This window comes from Felis catus, chromosome B2, assembly GCF_018350175.1.
Source record: "Felis catus isolate Fca126 chromosome B2, F.catus_Fca126_mat1.0, whole genome shotgun sequence".
In the NCBI taxonomy this organism is placed as follows: Eukaryota; Metazoa; Chordata; class Mammalia; order Carnivora; family Felidae; genus Felis; species Felis catus.
In genome coordinates, this window is record NC_058372.1 from 68,347,669 (window position 1) to 68,366,773 (window position 19,105).

The 19,105-nt window shown below is 36.5% G+C and overlaps 1 protein-coding gene across 2 annotated transcripts in view; it reads right to left on the minus strand.

Annotated features, from left to right (window-relative positions):
- The window catches only part of IMPG1 (interphotoreceptor matrix proteoglycan 1), a 134,247-nt gene extending 117,053 nt beyond the window's left edge, over nucleotides 1-17,194 (minus strand). For both annotated transcript variants that reach the window (XM_019830878.2, XM_019830877.2), the window contains exon 1: nucleotides 16,942-17,194. In XM_019830878.2, the coding sequence (XP_019686437.2) occupies nucleotides 16,942-17,008 (67 nt within the window). In that variant the 5' untranslated portion in view covers nucleotides 17,009-17,194. The remainder of the gene's footprint in view (nucleotides 1-16,941) is intronic.
- Nucleotides 17,195-19,105: the final 1,911 nt, after the last annotated feature.

Here is a 19,105-nt window from a genome sequence, read left to right on the forward strand (position 1 = left end):
CTCAAAAAATTAAAAATAGAACTACCCTATGACCTAGCAATTGCCCTACTAGGTATTTATCCAAGGTATACAGGTATGCTGTTTCGAAGGGACACATGCACCCCAATGTTTCTAGCAGCACTAATGCTAATCAACATTAGCCAAAGTACCAAAAGAGCCCAAATGTCCATTGATGGATGAATGTATAAAGAAATGTGGTGTGTGTGTGTATATATATATATATATATATATATATATATATATATATATATATATACATACACAATGGAGTATTACTCGGCAATCAAAAAGAATGAAATCTTGCCATTTGCAACTACATGGATGGAGCTAGAGGGTATTATGGTAAGCAAAATTAGTCAGTCAGAGAAAGACAAACATCATTATGACTTCACTCATATGAGGACTTTAAGACACAGAACAGATGAACGTAAGAGAAGAGAAGCAAAAATAATATAAAAACAGGGAGGCAGACAAAACATAAGAGGCTCTTAAATATGGAGAACAAACAGGGTTACTGGAGGGGTTGTGTGAGGGGGGATGGGATAAAGGGGTAAGGGACATTAAGGGATCTACTCTTGAAATCATTGTTGCACTATATGCTAACTAATTTGGATGTAAATTTAAAAAATAAAATTAAAAAAAAGTTTACATTGGGAGGATCTTTTTTTTTTCCTTTAGCCACTCTATCCTGGAGCTAACCCAAATCCTGCAATCCAGTATAGCTATGACAAGTTTAGAAATTTCCAAATATATAGAAAAGGAAATTAATGAAATGACCACTAGATTCAAATACTAAATTAAAACATTAATTTATTCTAAGGAAAAATCAACTATGTCCAAGGGTGAAGTGGCAGGTCAGAAATACTAGGCTTTTGATTCCTCATATACTGTTTTGAAATTAGATTGACTAAGCATATCTACATGCTAATGTGAAAGCTAGCCCTTCAGTCAAAAGTATTTTTTCCACTTTAGGTTGTAGGCGGGTGGCCATGTGGCCTTGATGTTGACTGGCATCCTGGAAGCCATGATAGTTCACTTCACCTCCCTGTCATATCTGCAAAGAGTTTATTTTTTTTTCCTTTCTGTACCAAAGTTGGCCTCCAGCTGTAGGCTGCTTATGAAGTTTTCATTTTAAGTAAGGCTCAGTTTTGCCCACCAATCCTTATCAAACTCTTTTTTCCAGAAGGATATTTTCCAGCCATCTAACCCTGCAGGTTTACAATATAGTATTACTGTACACATATTGTGACGATAAAACAGACAACAGGAAAAGGAGAGTGGGGCTTTTCCGGCAGCATTGTTATGAAAGCAACAGTCACTGGTACAAGCACTTAGCGAACCCATTATGTTTCCTAAGGGAGAAGGCCGGAATGCCTTAATGAATGAATTAACAGAAGTAGAGACAAAAATTACTGGAATTCCTATAGAACAAAAATCTCCATTTGAAGAACAGAATTCCACAGAGAGAAAGTAGATAACATTTCAGGACCAAATCAATGACTGGAAATTTTCAAAAATTATTATTTAATCTTGCATAAACTTTCCTGATCTAACTCCTCCACCCCTTGTGGGGAGAGATAGAATGGCATATTGAGAAGGGGAGGGGTGTCAAAGATGACTGGCCTCTCTGTCCGGGGAGAGGAGAGAAACACAATGGAAGTACTTGTCATAGTGTGTGGTGTGAAGGTCTCAGAACACAGATGCTTTCATCTAAAGCAGGGCATCGGTTTATAATGGACCCTGGCTGAGGTCCACACACAGCCACTACCAGTTCAAGGGCACTGTCCCTACTGTAATTCCAGAACCACACGCATGCCCTTGACTCTGAAGTGTTCTCAAGGTACATGGTATTGGGTCACAGATTGTGGGAACTACAAGATGAACACATTGCTACAGTATAGAGGGCTAAATTTACTTGAGAATTTTAGCAGGAAAGTTTAAAATGTTAAGAACTATAAGTGATTTTCATATGAATACATAAGCAAAATCAGCAAAATCCTTTTTCCCCCAAATAAGCCAGTCTTGAAAGTTAAGAAAAGTAGGATATTTCTAGAAGCTGTGGTTAACTGCAAAGTATATTACTTTGAACAAATGGTGAAGGGAGTTGGTTTAGTGCTACGGTCATGTAAACGGAATGCGAAACTGAGGTGAGAACAAGTATGTTCAAGTTGCTTGCCAGCCTAGCTGAGGCTTGTTTTCAGCTGAAAAGAAACCCGCATTTTCTCTAACAACTGGATTTTTTAGTACCCCTCAAATCATCCTGGGTAGGCAGCTACCTTTTCCATGTAAATGTGGGACCAATTCCATTAAGCCACTTTTATTCATCTCATCCCTCCATTAACTTAAATTCTACTAACCTTTTTTCCTTTCTTCTGCTTCCCAATTTCTAAAGCATCATGTATACTTTTTGGCACAATCTCCATAGGTTTCAGAACTCCTTCAAGAGTTTAAATAAATACACAGGTTATGGACAAGAGAAACATAATGGAATATTACTAGTAAGTCTGATATGTGGATGCCCAGTTGCAATTGTACCTCACAAATGTAGGGGACATAGTTTAGAGCATTTCTTGAGCACAGCTTGATGCAAATATTGAATGGCATGGAAACCAAAGGCTTACACTTGAACAGTACCAGGTAATTCATAAGCCAGAGGCAGACTGAGGCCATGATCTGCTTGGAAGTGGGTGAAGAAGACAAGTGGCAGGAATTCATAGAGACCTACCAAGAGCTTACAGAAAAATTCCCCCCAATTCAGGAGTTAGGAAACTCTAGAGGCTGGGAGTGCCCTATAAAATATCAGGGAACAGGAATGTGGATTTCCTTATGAGACACATTAATGATATGTGCCAAATCCCCACTTTCCTTTTGGTTCCAGTTGTGCTGGGTTGCTGGACCATGGGATATCTTTCTCCTTGCATTTCCAGGGGTGCTATACACTTGGAACATAGTTATTAGAATATTACAATGTCTAAAGTATTCACAGTAGAATTAGTTCTATTTAGCTCAGCATCTCTGTTTTCTAAATTTTTTTGCTGCTTGTGATTTTAATATTGCAAACCATGAAACACACTATTCCTCATTTTTAGCACTCTCATGCAGACCTGACTTTGGAGTATATGAAAGTTCTGAGTAGAGAGAGAATTGCATGTATAGCATTGGTGCATATATTTCCACACAAAAGTGATATTTTTAACTGCTCAAGAACAGAATTGGAGTAGAGTCAATCAACAGAAACAGCTGTAAATCTCTGCTTGTTAAACTTTCTGAGGCACAAGGACCTATGTTCATGTAGAGAGGAAAGATGAACTTTGTTTTGAGTACCTGTGGGATTGAAGTTATAGTAAGATAGTTCTGCTTTTTTGAGTCACTTCCTGAACTTGGGCAGATAATCTCTATATGTGTTAGGTTTCTAACTTAAAAAGGGTATGATAGTAATTCAAAAACCATAGTTTTGGATTAGTATGTTCCATGTAATATTTGGCACACATTAAATGCAAATGGACAAAATACTCCTGTTAAAAGCAGAGATTGTCAGACTGCATTAAAAATAATATCCCACTCTATGCTGTTTTCAGAGATACATCTAAATGGAAAGACATAGAGAAGTTGAAATTAAAAGGGTGGAAACAAGTAATAACATGCTAACACTATCCAAAGGAAAGTTGGTATGGTTATATTAATATTGAAGGAAGTCAGAGCTATGCTGGTAAATATTTAATAACCAGTTCTTGGGGATAGATGAGAAGGCCTGATTTGTAGCATTCGCCAAATTCCATGTGTTAATATTCTTTCATGGCTGATTTCAAGCCACTGACGTGACATTACCAAGCACTAACTTGTGAAAAGATGTATGTAATCGGCTCCTATAAGTTAGTAAGAGTCAGTTCCAGGATACTAGTGGACAAAGTTTCTTATTTGGCAGAAGGTATTACAAAGAAAAAGAGTAATATCATATTGACAAGAGTTTAAAAGTCATCAGAAAGAGGTAACAAGTTGTAATTTTATTCACTTAATATTATGACTTCAAAATATAAAATAGGTTGACAGAATAATAAAGAATAATAAGGAAAGTAAACAACAATAATAGCAGGTAAATTTTAAGGATCTTGCTTGGTAATTGATAGAAAAAGCAGATAAAATAAATAAGAATATAGATGATGGAAAACATGAGTAAACTTGACCTAATGGACACATGTGGAACATTTTAAAATAAAGACAATATGTAACATATAACATGTTATATATTTATAGTATAAAATATTCCTTCTTTTCAAGCACAGGGACAACATATGCAGGTATTGACTATATACTGAATTCTAATGCATGTACATTATATTCTCAGCCCAATAGAGAAGTAAGCTAAAAATCAATTTTTTTTAATTAATTTATTTTTTTTTAATTTTTTTTTCAACATGTATTTTTGGGACAGAGAGAGACAGAGCATGAACGGGGGAAGGGCAGAGAGAGAGGGAGACACAGAATCGGAAACAGGCTCCAGGCTCTGAGCCATCAGCCCAGAGCCTGACGCGGGGCTCGAACTCACGAACCACGAGATCGTGACCTGGCTGAAGCCGGACGCTTAACTGACTGCGCCACCCAGGCGCCCCTAAAAATCAATTTTAAAAAAACAATCAGAATATCTCCATGTATTTGGAAACTAAAAAAAAAAAATCCTTATAAAAAACCCATGACAAGGGAGTAATAATGCTACATAGTAGAAATATTTTTATCAAATGATAAATATCAGGGAACATTTTATCAGATGATAAAAATACTGCATAATAAAACTGTGGAATATGGCAACATGGCAATATCAGTATTTGAAAGGTAAATTTATCTTATGAGAATGCTTACTTTAGAAAAAGAAAAAGAAAACTAAATATTAGTGAGCTAAATCCATCTCAAGAAGTTAGCAAAAGAAAACAAAAATAAACTCAAAGAAAATACAAGAAAACAGAGAAGAATAGAGATTAAGAAAATGTAAAACATAAGATAATAACATAAAGAAAAAATAAAAGCTAAAAAATTTCTCCTTTGAAAAAGCTAATGAAAAACAAGAAAAAATAAGATTGACGAAGTAAGCAAAAGACACAATCCTATCAGGATAGCAAAAGGAGGACATCATTACATTTTCTATAGCCATGAAAAAACACAAGAGGATATTATGAATAATGTTGTCAATAAATTTGAAATTTTATATGAAATGGATAAATTTCTAGAAATATACAAGGTACCGAAACTAATATAAAAAAGATCGGAAATCTCATTGCTATTATAACCTATAAAAAAGTTGAGTCAGCAGTCAAATATCTTTCCATAAATATCATTCTCTAGCTTTATCAGAGAGTTCTATCAAATATTAAAAAAAAAGACAAACTTCATTTTCATACAAAGTCTTACAAAACTTGCCAAGGAAACTAGGAGATAAAAAATAATGATCCGCTCCTGCATATGAATATGAATGCAATAATTTGAAATAAGATATTAGCAAATGGAATCCAGCAGTGTGTGAAAAACGGTCATGACCAAGTTGGATTTATCTCAGGAATGTATCTCAGGATTTAATATTTGAAAATTGATTAAGGCAAGTTATTACATTAATGAATTAAAAGAGAAAAACCAGCTGGTAATCTAAATAGATATAGAAGTGTACGCTATCTTTCCATATTCATTAATGATTAAAACTCAGGAATAGAAGGGAACTTTAAAGGAAAACCCTGGTATAGGGCATTTACAAAAACAAAACATGCAAAATGTAAAACAAGCATCATACCCAAGTAAAGTATGAAAGCATTCCCTTTATGATCAGTAACAAGGTAAGAATGTGTTCAATCACCATTTGTCTTCAATATGCTGGATGGGTTATTAGGAACAGTAAGAAAATATAAAAAATAAAAGATACAAAGACTGAAAAATAAGAACTCAAATTTTCTTTATTCATGAATGAAAAAAATTTAATTATTTACATTAAAAAAAATTTAACTCCAAACAGTTGCTAGTGAATTTTCAGAATTAAGATTGTTTAGCAAAGCTAAGGGATATAAAACCAATTATTTTTCTACATAGAAAATGTAGTAAGAATGTCATTTACATGATCACGATATAAAGTAGCTGGGGATAAGTCCAACATATGTAAGCCCTTTAATGAAATAAGCCTGCAACTTTATAGTAAGATAATAATAAAAGGAGAGATATTCCATGCTCTTAGATAAGAAGACTTAACATTACAAAGGTATCAGCTCTCCCATATTAATCTACAGATTCAACACAATTTCTTCTCCTTTTTAATGTTTATTTATTATTGAGAGACAGAGAGACACAGAGCGTGAGCAGGGAAGGGGTAGAGAGAGGGGGAAACACAGAATCTGAAGCAGGCTCCAGGCTCGGAGATGTCAGCACAGAGCCCAATGCGGGGCTCGAACTCCCAAACTGTGAGATCATGACCTGACCCGAAGTCGGACGCTTAACCGACTGGGCCACCCAGGTGCCCTTAGATTCAACACAATTTCAATCTCCTTAATAAAGTGTTTTGTAGAACTTGGTGAGCTAATTTTAAAATCTATTATGTAAGAGTGGAGGGTCAAGAATAGCTTAGACACTCCTGTAAAAAAGAGAACAAAGCCAGGGACACATGGTTATAGGATATCAAGATTATTATAAGTTTGTAATAATTAAAGCAATGTACTATTGGTTAAGGGATTAAAAAAAATGAACAAAATCATGTTCATGAGAGAAGGGATATCACAGAGCAGAGAGGAAAGCAGAAATTATCCAGTAAATGGTGCTAAAACAATTGATTATCCACATGGAAAAAAAAAAAAGAAATTCTCTTTTCACTACATCTCTCTTTCTCTGTCTCTCTCTCACACACACAAAATCAATTTCAGTGGCTTAAATATGAACAGAAAAACTACATGATTTGTGTAAGACAATATAAAATAATATTTTCATGACTTCAAGCTAGGGAAGGTTTTTTTTTTTTAAGCAGGACAGAAAATCCTCACAAACTATGAAGTTAAAGGATGATAAATTCCACTCCATAAAAATGAAGAATGTCTGCTCATCAGAGGTTACTGTTAAGAAAGTAAGAAGATAAGCTACAAACTGGGAGAAGATATTTGAAAGGTATGCAACTGCAGGACTAACATTCATAACTTTCAAAGAACTGTTCTAAGTCAGTAAGAAAAGATATACATCCTAATGAAAAAATGGGCACAATTTTTGTGTAAGCATTTTGTAGAAAAGGAACAATATAGGAAAAGATACTGAAACTCATTAATAATGAGGGAAATACAAAATAAAACCTCAATGAAATACTATTTCACTACCACCCTCTTCTCACCAAAGATTGGCAAAATAATAATAATAAAAAAAACTAAACTAACTAAATAAATAAATCAGGCAATACCAATATGAAGTGTGTTGAGTATCTGGAACAAAAGGAGTTCTCACTCAAAATGGCACAAACAGTTAGGAAAACAGTGTGGTGTCACCTGGCAAAATTGAAAACACACCTGCCTCATGACAACAATCTCCTACTTAGAAAGGAGACAGAGAGACAATGAGAGTCCCAGACTCTGGAAACCTCCTGCCTGCTGTGAGCCTCAGAGGACACATACAAAAGTGCAACAGCCAAGTCCATCAACAGAACAATGACTACAGGTGGTATCCTGCACATCTCAGGCCCTCTTAGCCTCACCACTCTCTCAGGCCAGCTCTTCATAAACTCTGATCCACCACAAGAGACACAGCCCACAGCTCTTTGCCTCATAGATGTTTCATGGTGTCTGTTTTCTCCTGCCCCAGGATTTTCTGTTGCTGCTGTGGCATGAGAAACATCAGGACCCGCCCACTGTCCATAGATGCGCACACGTCTAGTATGCAGGAAAATGCTAATAATGGCCTTTGAGGCAAATTTTGAGATCTTTTCTACTTACCAGCAAGGCTCCCACCCTGAAAATACACTCCTTAATGAAGAATAACAGGTAAACTTTTGTCTCAGGGTCTGCTAAATGCAACAATGTGGATGAATCTTAAAAACATAATGTTGAGGAGTGCCTGGGTGGCTCAGCTGGTTAAGCGACCAACTTTGGCTCAGGCCATGATCTCATGGTTCTTGAGTTCGAGCCTCACATGGGGCTCTCTGCTGTTAGTGCACAGCCCACTTCAGATCCTCTGTCCTCCTCTCTCTGTCCCTCCCCCGCTCATGCATGTGCTCTTTCTCTTAAAAATAAACATTAACTCCCCCCGCCCCCCACCAAACCATAATGTTGAGACAAAGAAGTCAGTCTTAGGAGAACACACACAGCGTGATATTTTTTTTAATATAAGAATCACAGAGAAAACCAAGAAATATATTATTTAGAGAATACATTTATAACTGGAAACACTAATGACAGGCAATGCCATCCATGATCAGCACAAAATTCATGACTGTGTCTACTTTTGGCACAGAGCAAAGGGGCAGAGACCCTGGAAGAGCAGAGAACTTCTAAGATACCATCAATGGCTTATTATTTCATCTGGAAGATGACCATTTTATACTATTCTCCAGATGTCACAGATACGTTTTGTACATTCTTAATGTATATTTATGAGGTAAGGGGATCTACAGAAAGCAATGAGTGTCGCCCATGGCAGGAGGACTCAAGCAGTCTCTACAAGTGTGGCTGGAGAGGAAGGTGGAGGCCAGATCACCAGGACCCTCAAGTGAAATTACCAGACTTCATTCTGAAGGCATTGAGGGGAATTTGGAAGTTCTATTCTTTACTCTTTCTTTCCCCCCAAGCAGTGAATGTGGTAAACAATGAATAACAAAGCTAGTTAAAGCTCAAGAAATATGAGCCATGTCTGGGATAAGTATTGACAGGATATGCCACTGACTGACTAGGTATCATGGGCATAGGAAATGGAGAGGTCAAAGGTCAGAACAAGAGGAGGCTGTTATCCATAGTCCCACGGCAATGAGGATGAAAAGGCGAAGCTGGATTAGAGAAGTGCTGTGTGCTGAAATCGATAATGCTGTGGCGTGCTGGATGAAGCAGGTTCACATCGGCTCCCAGCTCCTGAGAGCCGAATGTGCACACTCACGTTAGGTGTTGTCATGTTGGTAGATTGAAAGTGGCCGTGGCAAAAGTGTTTATTTACACTATGGATACTGACAAACACTATGATTAAAGCTTTTTATCTCTTGAAGAGATTGTTACTGAACATTCATCAGCAGAGCATTTGATAGGATTCGATGACAACCTGGATATGAAGAGGATGTTGTCTTACATGATACCCAAAATTCCTGACTTTAGAGATAGAAGATAACAAAATGACATGGACACAATGCAGGAAGCAGAGGTTTATGCTAGAAAAGGGGATTCTGATGATATGACTGAGAACAAGATGGACATGGTTCCTGCCCTCATGAAGCATTTAATTGAGTTTTAAGAGTGTGCATTAGGATACTCTGTGCAGCTTTTTAAAAATACATATTCCTGGGGGCACCTGGGTGGCTCAGTCAGTTAAGCATCTGACTCTTGATGTTAGCTCAGGTCATGATCTCACAGTTTGTGAGTTCAAGCCTGGCAGTGGGCTCTGTGCTGACAGCGTGGAGCCTGCTTGGGATTCTCTCTGCCTCTCTCTCTGCCCCTCCCCTTCTTGTTCTCTCTGTCTCAAAATAAATAAATAAACTTAAAAAAATATATATTCCTGGGGCAACTGTGTGGCTCAGTTGGTTAAGTGTCTGACTCTTGATGTTGGGTCAGGTCATATCTCACGGTTTGTGGGATCGAGCCCTGTGTCAGGCTCTGTGTTGTCAGCATGAGTCCACTTGAGATTCTCTCTCTGCCCCTCCCCCCTCCAAATAAATAAACTAAAAAAAATATACATATCTTATAGCCCTAATTTCTGTAGAAAGGTTAAAAAATTTGAAACAACACTACAGAGGAAATGAGGATACAAACCACCCTGTCAACTCTATTAAATGATGAGACCACTCCCTCCAAACCACAAATATATTTATGATAAAATATTTACTAAAGAGAGGAAGATTAAAACAGATCCTCTGGTGGCCCATAATATAATGACCCACATATCATATCTTTCCAGAAGGGCACTAAATCATGCTTCTCAAACCTGGTTGCACAATAAAATTGCCTGGATGGCCTTACCAACCATTCTACTTGGGTCTCACCCAGACAAACTAAATCAGAATCTTCAGAGCTGGAGCCCCAGCACTAGTGTTTTTACCAATGTTGAGAAATGTTGCATTAAGTTTTTTAGACTGGGAAAATGAAATCAGTGGAAAAGGAGACAGGCAGAGGAAGGTCGTAGGGGAACTGGCTGTAAGTGGAGTTAAAGTCATAGGTAGACAGAAGTAACATTAGCAAAAATATGAAATCTTATCTCTCTGAAACAAGAGAAAAGGAGAAGGGTTTGGATAAAGATTGAAAGAAAGTTTGAAATAGAAAAAAGAGGTATCAAATGAAATCAGATGACTTCAATCTTCTCAGTACGAAGAAAGAAGTGGCAACAGTGATGGAAATCATCATACTCATCTTAGGATCTAGCATTTATCGAGCAATTTTATAGGAGATAACTCACTAGGAACTTCATAAACATTACTTCACTTATCTTCATCCTACCATATGAGGAAGACACTGATATTATTATTCCCGTTTTATAGATGAGAAACCATAAATGGGAGGTATCTATAAGATTGAGCAATTTGCCAAGGTCGCATACGCAGTGACAGTAAGTGTGCAACTGTGTTCTGTGGTGAATACAGCCCCTTGAGAGCCTTAAAGCCTTTCTTTTCACTGTGCCATTATGTGAGTGAGGGAGAATCAGGTTGCTGGCTCAAGGAGAGAGGGGATTAAGTCAGGGAATCAGAGATGAGTAGGACTGTGAAAGAGCATGGAGGGCCCAATTGTGGTTATGGTGCATGGATTTGTTTCACGTAAGCACTTTGTTTATTTTGGATTCTTATTTGGCAGCTCAGAAATGAGAGTGGGAAAAGTGAAAGTTAAATTTACCCAGAGTGGGATTAACCAAGAAAATGGGGCAGGAGGTCAAGGAGTAAGGTTTATATTGTACCAACAAGAAGAGTGTTGGGAGAGGCCAGGAGGTGGGCTCCAGCAGGGAGGATTAATGTGTGGGACACTGAGGCCTAGATGGGCTGCACAACTGGAGGAACTGGGAGAGGCTGAAGGACTGGCAAGTTTTGATGAGAGTAAAACTCAGATTTCAGAGAAGGAAGGAAGAGAAATGATTAGAAAGGGATATTTCAGAATTATAGATCTCTAGTCTGAAAATGTTAAAAACCTGGAGGTTCATTTTCAGGGTTTTGATTGGGAAGTATCTTTGGTTTCAGAAGAGACTTTCCGAACGTGTCAAATTGCATCCATTAGGCCAAGTTCTGCCTTGAAATACATAACATAATCATAAATAAGCCACTTACTGCTAAACTTAGACTTTAATGGTGGGCATTTAAAATGATACCATGAATAAATGACTCCATTTCTTTAAGGAGTTCAAAATGTCACACTTTTTTCCTAATGAGTAATATAACTCCAAAAATTATGCCTCTATTTTTAGGGTAGAGTTGATGATATGGCCAGCTATCCTGAGATCAGTCATGCAAATAGTTATGCAATAGAAATGGCCCAGAACCAGAAATCATCTGGTGTTGTTAACAGAGGAAAGTTGGCTTTTGACTTAACAGTAACTTAAGTGTATTAATTTCACTCATTGTATTATATTGGACTGATTAATAGACTAAGCAGATGTATGACAGGACTAAATATAGCTCAAATCCCAGTTTTGGTTCTAATCTTCCCACCTCAAATGATTTTAGGAGTGTTACTTAGTATTCCCTGCCTTGGGTTCCTGGACAGAAATAAGCAGATTGTCTACCAGCCACTGAAATTTTAAGAAGATTAATTAAAATTTGCCTGAGCTTCTTAAAAAAATAAAATATTTAAGCTAAAGGATTATTAATATGATTGCTACCTACAAAGTGTTTTGATCAGGCCTACAATGGGCTGTAATAGTGCCCTTGGGATTCTTATTTGGGCTTAATTAAATGTAACTTTTATTTCTTCATAAATGAAGTGGGAACCTTAAGACAGACAAATTAGCCCTACATATGCTATTTCTATATGAAGTTAAAGTATTTCTGAAATGGAAACTTTTCATTAGTTTCAAGGTCCTGAATTTTCTCCATAAAATTTCTTTCAGTGTAGTTTCCTTTAATCCTTCTCCTGGGGGAGCAATTATGAAAATAGATGCCGGTTGCAGTGAGTGAGGGGACTAGAGATGGCTGAATGAAGAAAACCAAGTTGGAATGAATTAAGATGACTTTCCAAAGGCACACAGAAAGATACTGTTTCCTCAAGAATGACTAAAGGTGAATGGAAGAATACTTATCTACTGAATATAACCATATGCTTAGAAGCATTTATCACTCTTCTGTAGCTCCTTCACACTCTTCCCACATTCACTGTGGCCAGAAGAGAGGTACAGCAGTGAGAGTACATCCCCAATAAATAATTAATAGTGATGCATGCTGAGGTTCACACTTGACAGTGGCATTTCCATAGATGAATTCTCATTACCATGGCTATGCCAGTCAACCTTATCAACTCATTGTAGGATAAGCTTTGGCGTGCAGGTTGCCTTGGTCCAGAGCACCTTCCTTCCTTATTAAAATGGTTGCATCTGACTTGGCGCTCTTGATTTGTGAGGTTGAAATCCCAGTGACACCATCTCTTTCTCTCAGACAGTGAGCTCAGACCCAGTGGTTGCTTAAAACTGTCTGTTTTGGAAGGCTAAAACTCACGTTGTGGTCAAATACTTGCCTTCCTTTCAACAAGCTGCTTTGCTGTATTCCGAGGATTGGTATAACCAGTTCCTTCCCCACAACTGTGGAAGTGTCCTTTATACCCTGAAGTAGGAAGAGGCAGTATAGATGGAGACCTCCATCATCCTGGAGTCTGGTTACTTCACAATATAGCAATGATGTTGGAACTTTTACTGTGGTCATTACCACATACATACTGAATTATAATATAAACCCAGAGATTCATATGCAAAAAAAAAAACTGTGTTGCTTTAGATGGATTATTTTATTTTTATTTGAGAGACAGGGAGAGAGATAGAGAGCGTGAGTGGGGGAGAGGGGCAGAGGGAGAGACAGAGAGAATCTTAAGCAGGTCCCACGCTCAGTGCAGAGGCTGATGTGGGGCTTGATCCCATGACCCTGGGATCATAACTTGAGCTGAAATCAAGAGTTGGATGCTCAACTGACTGACCCACCCAGGCACCTAGATGGATTATTTTAAAACAGCATAAAATCTTCTGTGAATATGATTGTGTTGACAAAGGTATACAGGATCCGAATTTTCAGAGATGATTAGCATGCAAATACAGTCAATATGGCTGCACACTCATGGTTGATAGAAGTGGCCAAGAAAGCAGCATGTCATGTCAGCACTGCTTAATTAGTTCACATATATGATAGTCCTTTAGTGTGGTCGTTGATATAAGCACAGAGGGGCCACAAGGCAGAAATTGCTTTTGATTTTTAAAGCGAGTATTTAATCTAAAAAATGGCTTCAGGTGTGCTGCCAGAGTCTGCTCAGTTGAACACAAAGTGTCTTCAATTTACAGAGCCTTGATTATAAGGCCATCTTTTCAGATACAATTGAACAAAAAGTCTGCCTTGAACCTTTTGAATTACACTGTCCTGAGACTGTAGCAGAGATGAACGAAGTAGAGGAGCTGCAAAGTTAATGTGACTGTCAGTGGGCAGCTCTCTCAGGTATAGAAATGAATCCACATTTTCTGTTAATGGAGCCACAGTGAGGGAAAACACCTTCCTGGGTAATTTTATGAAATGAGAACATATCCCAGTAGTAAAGGCTTAGCAAGAAGTAGAGTGTCTTCAATTGCAAATTTTCTGACATTCATAGCTACAAAAATAATTACACTACCTTGGTGACTAACTTACTTAGTTAAGGTTTCATTTAGTATATCCAAATGTAATGCAAAAGGCACATACTCTGATACACATTATTTCCATTTTAGGACTTGCCAAGGGTGGATTTTTTTCTCTTTCTCCCACACATTGGAATGCCACAAGCAATTAGATGAAATTATTTATGTGCAATGAAAAGGTAAAACTGTAAAGCAGTGCTGTGCACATCAGATGCAACTGGGATCCCCATTAGGAATATGAGAGGCGCCTTGGTATCTTGACAAAATAATTGTTCCTTGAAATTATTGAACTGTTCGGTTGAGTAAACAATTTTACATAGTAAAGGTTTTGAAATCAAAGTCATTTCACTTTTGTGTTACCAGTGGGAAAACTACATTCAGAATCGCAAAGCTTAAAGTAAAAATTTTAAAGTATTGGCATGTCTTTGGGTCTCTTAATATTTTATGTCAAGCACAGTATTGGGTAGCTGGTAACCACTCTGTAGAACTCAATTGGGAAAAATCACCTAACGGCATAGGAAAACTTTCGAGAAGCAATTTGGTATGAATCAAATACTATAAAACTGTTTATGCTTAGATCCAATTTTTTACTTTAGTCAATTTATGCTAGAATCTTAAATACTAAGACTTATGTAAAGATGTTCATTGCAATGTTATTCATAATAACAATATAGTTAGGAACAATTATTTCTCTTTTGTTGACTAGTATGTAAAGCAAATCATGACATATCAACTGAAAGGAATATTATGCAGCCAAAAAAAGACACATGTCAAATCTAGACAGCAATGTAGAACATTCATATAATGGAACAGAAGTGCAGAAAGCCTAGTATAAAATTGTGCTACTGTAAAACTGCAACCATGTAAAAATTAAATAAGTGTACATAGAAAAAAGACCGAGGGAACGTATATCAGTACCAGCATAGGTTGTGTTTGGATGGAAGTTCTACGTGCAATTTTTCATGTCTTTTTTGGTTTTTTAAATAATCTATAATTTTTTAAAAAGAAACTCTCGAATTTGAACACTCAGTGGATATGTTTAACAGCTGGTTGTATTAAATTGAACTTTTCTTCTCACTCCCCATACTGTTTTCTATGTAAATACACTCATGGTGATTAATTAGTCACCAACGGGAATCCAGTCAGGCTGAAGCACATAAAGTCTAATTAATGTAGACCTCAGTAATTGGAGATTAACAGAAGTTCACAGATCTGAGATTCTTACAGAATAAAAAGTCCCAAACAAGTAAAATATAAGGATTTTTTTTATTATGCCATTAATTGTACTTTGTTTCATAGAAACTGGCATATAACAAATTACAGGTTTTGGTGAGCTTATTTAGTTTAACTTTATGCAAATGATTATGCGATTTGTAATTGTAATGGTTGATATATAATGCATGAAAATAGCAAAAATAGTTAAACTAGTTAACACAATTAATTAAACAACAATGACAAACCCAAAGATGATTTGCCTGGTCAAGTGTGTGAAATAGACAGTAAGCTTGTTTCAGCAAATTAAACTCAAAATACACTAGAATCCCATCATTTGTTTCTAATGAAAATGTTTTTATAAATGTAAACATTGATATATAACTGACAATTGAAAGGAAAGGTAAGTAAACTTTTGTTTCATCCACTATCATTTACAGGTTGAAAAACAAAAGGTATTTTTATATACTCTTTTACAGAATTTTTTTTCTCCTTCTAAATGCAACCAGTAAAAAGTAACATAAAATAACTGACAGTTAGTTATTTTGTGACTTACAAATGCAACAACTCTTTGTTTTACTTTCTCTGGACATTTTCAAACCAATAATTTGATTAAAATGTTAATTGTCTGAAGCTATGTCATCCTTACGGAAGAACCAAACATTATTGATTTCAAATGTCTTAAAAAGACTATGTTACAATGACTAAGTTTATTCTTAAAAAAAACAAAGTGAAGCTTTCTTCAACAGGATTTTTGAAAATACATTATTTTTCTTAAATATGCCTGCTTAGTGGCTTGCTTTAATTTTAAATTCATTTGAAGATTTGCCATAAGATCATGCACTGCCTCGTTCTTTCATGCATACAACTTCAAAACAGAGAGGGAAGCAAACCATAAGAGACTCTTAAATACAGAGAACAAACTGAGGGCTGCTGGAGGGGAGTTGGGTGGAGGGATGGGCCAAGTGGGTGATGGGCATTAAGGAGGACACTGTTGGGATGAGCACTGGGTGTCATATGTAAGAGATGAATCACTGGGTTCTACTCCTCAAGCCAAGACTACAATGTATGTTAACTAACTTGAATTTAAATAATAAATAAATAAATAAATAAATAAATAAATAAATAAATAAAATAAAATAAAATTTATCAGTGATCTTAAAAAAACTAAAAAAAAAGAACATGCACTGCTTCATTCTTTTATGCAAACAACTTCAAAAACAACCATGTTTCTGAGTTTGTCATTATCATGAACTCTGAAGACAAAGCCCCCTTGCTATTTTTTAAGGAAAAGCAACTCAAGATTTAATTATGAGAAGGTAAGAAATACATTTTTGTCTGATTATAAATAGCTTAAAACATTAGCTTCAGTAAATATTGCGTCAACCTTTACATTTTATTTGTCAATTTTAAGAGATAAATGGAATGGTTTCATGGATCTACTAATGTTACTGATATTGCCATAAATTTGTATTCGATGTTTTATAAAGCAAAAAGGATGCATTCATCTCTCTTATTTTATTAGCATTAATTGCACTTAAAATTATGAAGTAAATTTTCAACAAAGTGAAAACCATTTCTGACAATCATTCAATCAATTAATCAATATTTATTTAGGGCTTACCATATACTAACCCTCTGAGACATAATGGTGAGCTTGTTGATTTTGAATGTTCACTTCTGCAAATAGATTTTATAGATAAGCAATTTTAAAAATAAACAAATATTCAAATAACTTACCTTTGGTTCCTTGAACCTGGAGAAAAATCCAAAAAACAAAAATAGCCCTTCTAGTTTCCAAATACATTCTGGCTCTTGTGCATTGGCAATTCTGGTAACAATCACAGAACAGTCCCAAATCTCATTAAAAAAATAAAATGACAGAAATATGAAAAGTAATTAAATCCTGATGCCAGCTGAGAGAGGATAACCTTCTTGGTTTACCTTTATGAGGGTGCTAATTTATGAAGAACATGAAGCAATGTCTGTTTCTGGAATAATCTACTTATCTTCCCCTCAGGTGTAATCTCTGCTTAAGGGCCAGCTGGAGGAACCTTTATCTCATTAACCTTCTGGAGGAGCATCTGTCAGCCTAGCTCCAGGATCCTGAACGCCATCATAAACAAGTGTCCACAGGCAGAAGAAAGGCTTTTTTCTTAGTTATTCACCTGTTAGAGTGACACAGGGAGCCAGGGGAAGTCCCGCCAAATGCAGAAGGCTGACAGTTAGGGTCAAATGTTTTCCAAAATGACATGCTCAAGGAACATCCATTGAAAGAGCTTAATTGCTATCCTTCGAAATATGTGCTTATTCAATATGTGTTAGTCTCTGGAGGCAGCAAAGCTGTCTTCATTCTCATAGAAGAAATGCATGGCTTTGTAAGTTGCTTTCTTTCTGGCATTACATACAGATGACTTTTTGGGTTTAAGTCTGGTTTTAACTTTTTAAAATTTGTTTTTCATATACAGAATTTAAAGAGTCCAATAGTTCTACAAGGTTTGTGAAGAGTAATGTATCTATTCCTCCATTCAAAGGAAACCACTTTTAAGTTTTTAAGCTAATTCTAGTATTCTTATTTGTACCTCTACATAGTATGCTTCTATGACTGTTTTTTTGTTTTTTACTTTTATGCATTAGTAAGTAGATATGGAGATATCTACATTCACACTCCCCCCTCTCCATATACATGTAGTCATCCTGTCCTTCTATCCACCTCAGTATCATTGTATTTTCAGTTTACTGAGTGTTCAATTTTATGTTTCTGTGACTGTATACATGCTATATATAGTTGAGCCGTGGAGTACACTGTAGTTATTAACATGTATTGAGAGCTAAGTTGTGACAGACACTCCTCCTAGACATTTCCATAGATTATCCATATATTCCTTAATATGACTTTATGAGGTAGATACTATTATGATCTGTTTTATATTTGAGGAAGCTAAGGTATATATATATGGCAGAGCCAGTATTTGAACTCAGAGCCTGGTTTCAGAGCCTATACTTTAACTGCTACCCCATGATGCTTTTTTGCAATTCTCTTACTTTTTCCCCTTAGATTTTATAAACAAAACAATAAGTTATCCCCAAATATTACCCCAGATATATAAATTTCCTGTTTTTATGGTTATAGTCTTCAGATAATCTGTCTTTCCTAGGACTTGTTGAGCCCCTTCAGTCTGTATTGTTTCTTTTCTTGTTATCGTTCACAGCGGTCATCTGGGGATCCTCTTTCACAATTACCTTGGAGGCGGCTTTTACCTCTCTTGTGTTGGGTCACGAGTTTTCTGGATCTTATGTTGCCTTCTTTCGTAACCTAATGTCTTGTTTTAGCAGAGCATATGCTCCAGTATATCGCTGAGAGAAAGTTCACAGTAGATATATTTGAGATCTTGTATGTTTAAAAATGGCTTTCATCTATCCTCATGCTTGATTGATAGTTTGGCCAGCTCTATACACTTAATGTCTGTGTCCTCCTAAAATTCATATGTTGAAAACTAACTCCCAGTGGGATGGTATTTGGAGGTGGGACATTTAGGAGGTGATGGGGTTATGTGTGTGAAGTCCTCATGAATAGGATTAGCTCCCTTACAAAAGAGGCACCAAAGAGCTCTTTTGTTCCTTCCATCATGCAAGGCACAGTGACAAAATATGTACGAACCAGGAAGCAGGCTTTCATCAGATACTGAATATGCTTGCACCTTGATCTTGGACATCCCAGCCTCCATAATTGTAAGAAATAGATTTCTGTTGTTTATAAACTACTCAGTCTTTGGTATTCAGTATGCTACCATTTGGGAAACAGCCCGAATGGATGGAAAACAACTGACTATAGAGTTCTAGGTTGGGGGAGTGCCTGGGTGGCTCTGTTGGTTGAGTGTCTGACTTCATCTCATGGGTTGAG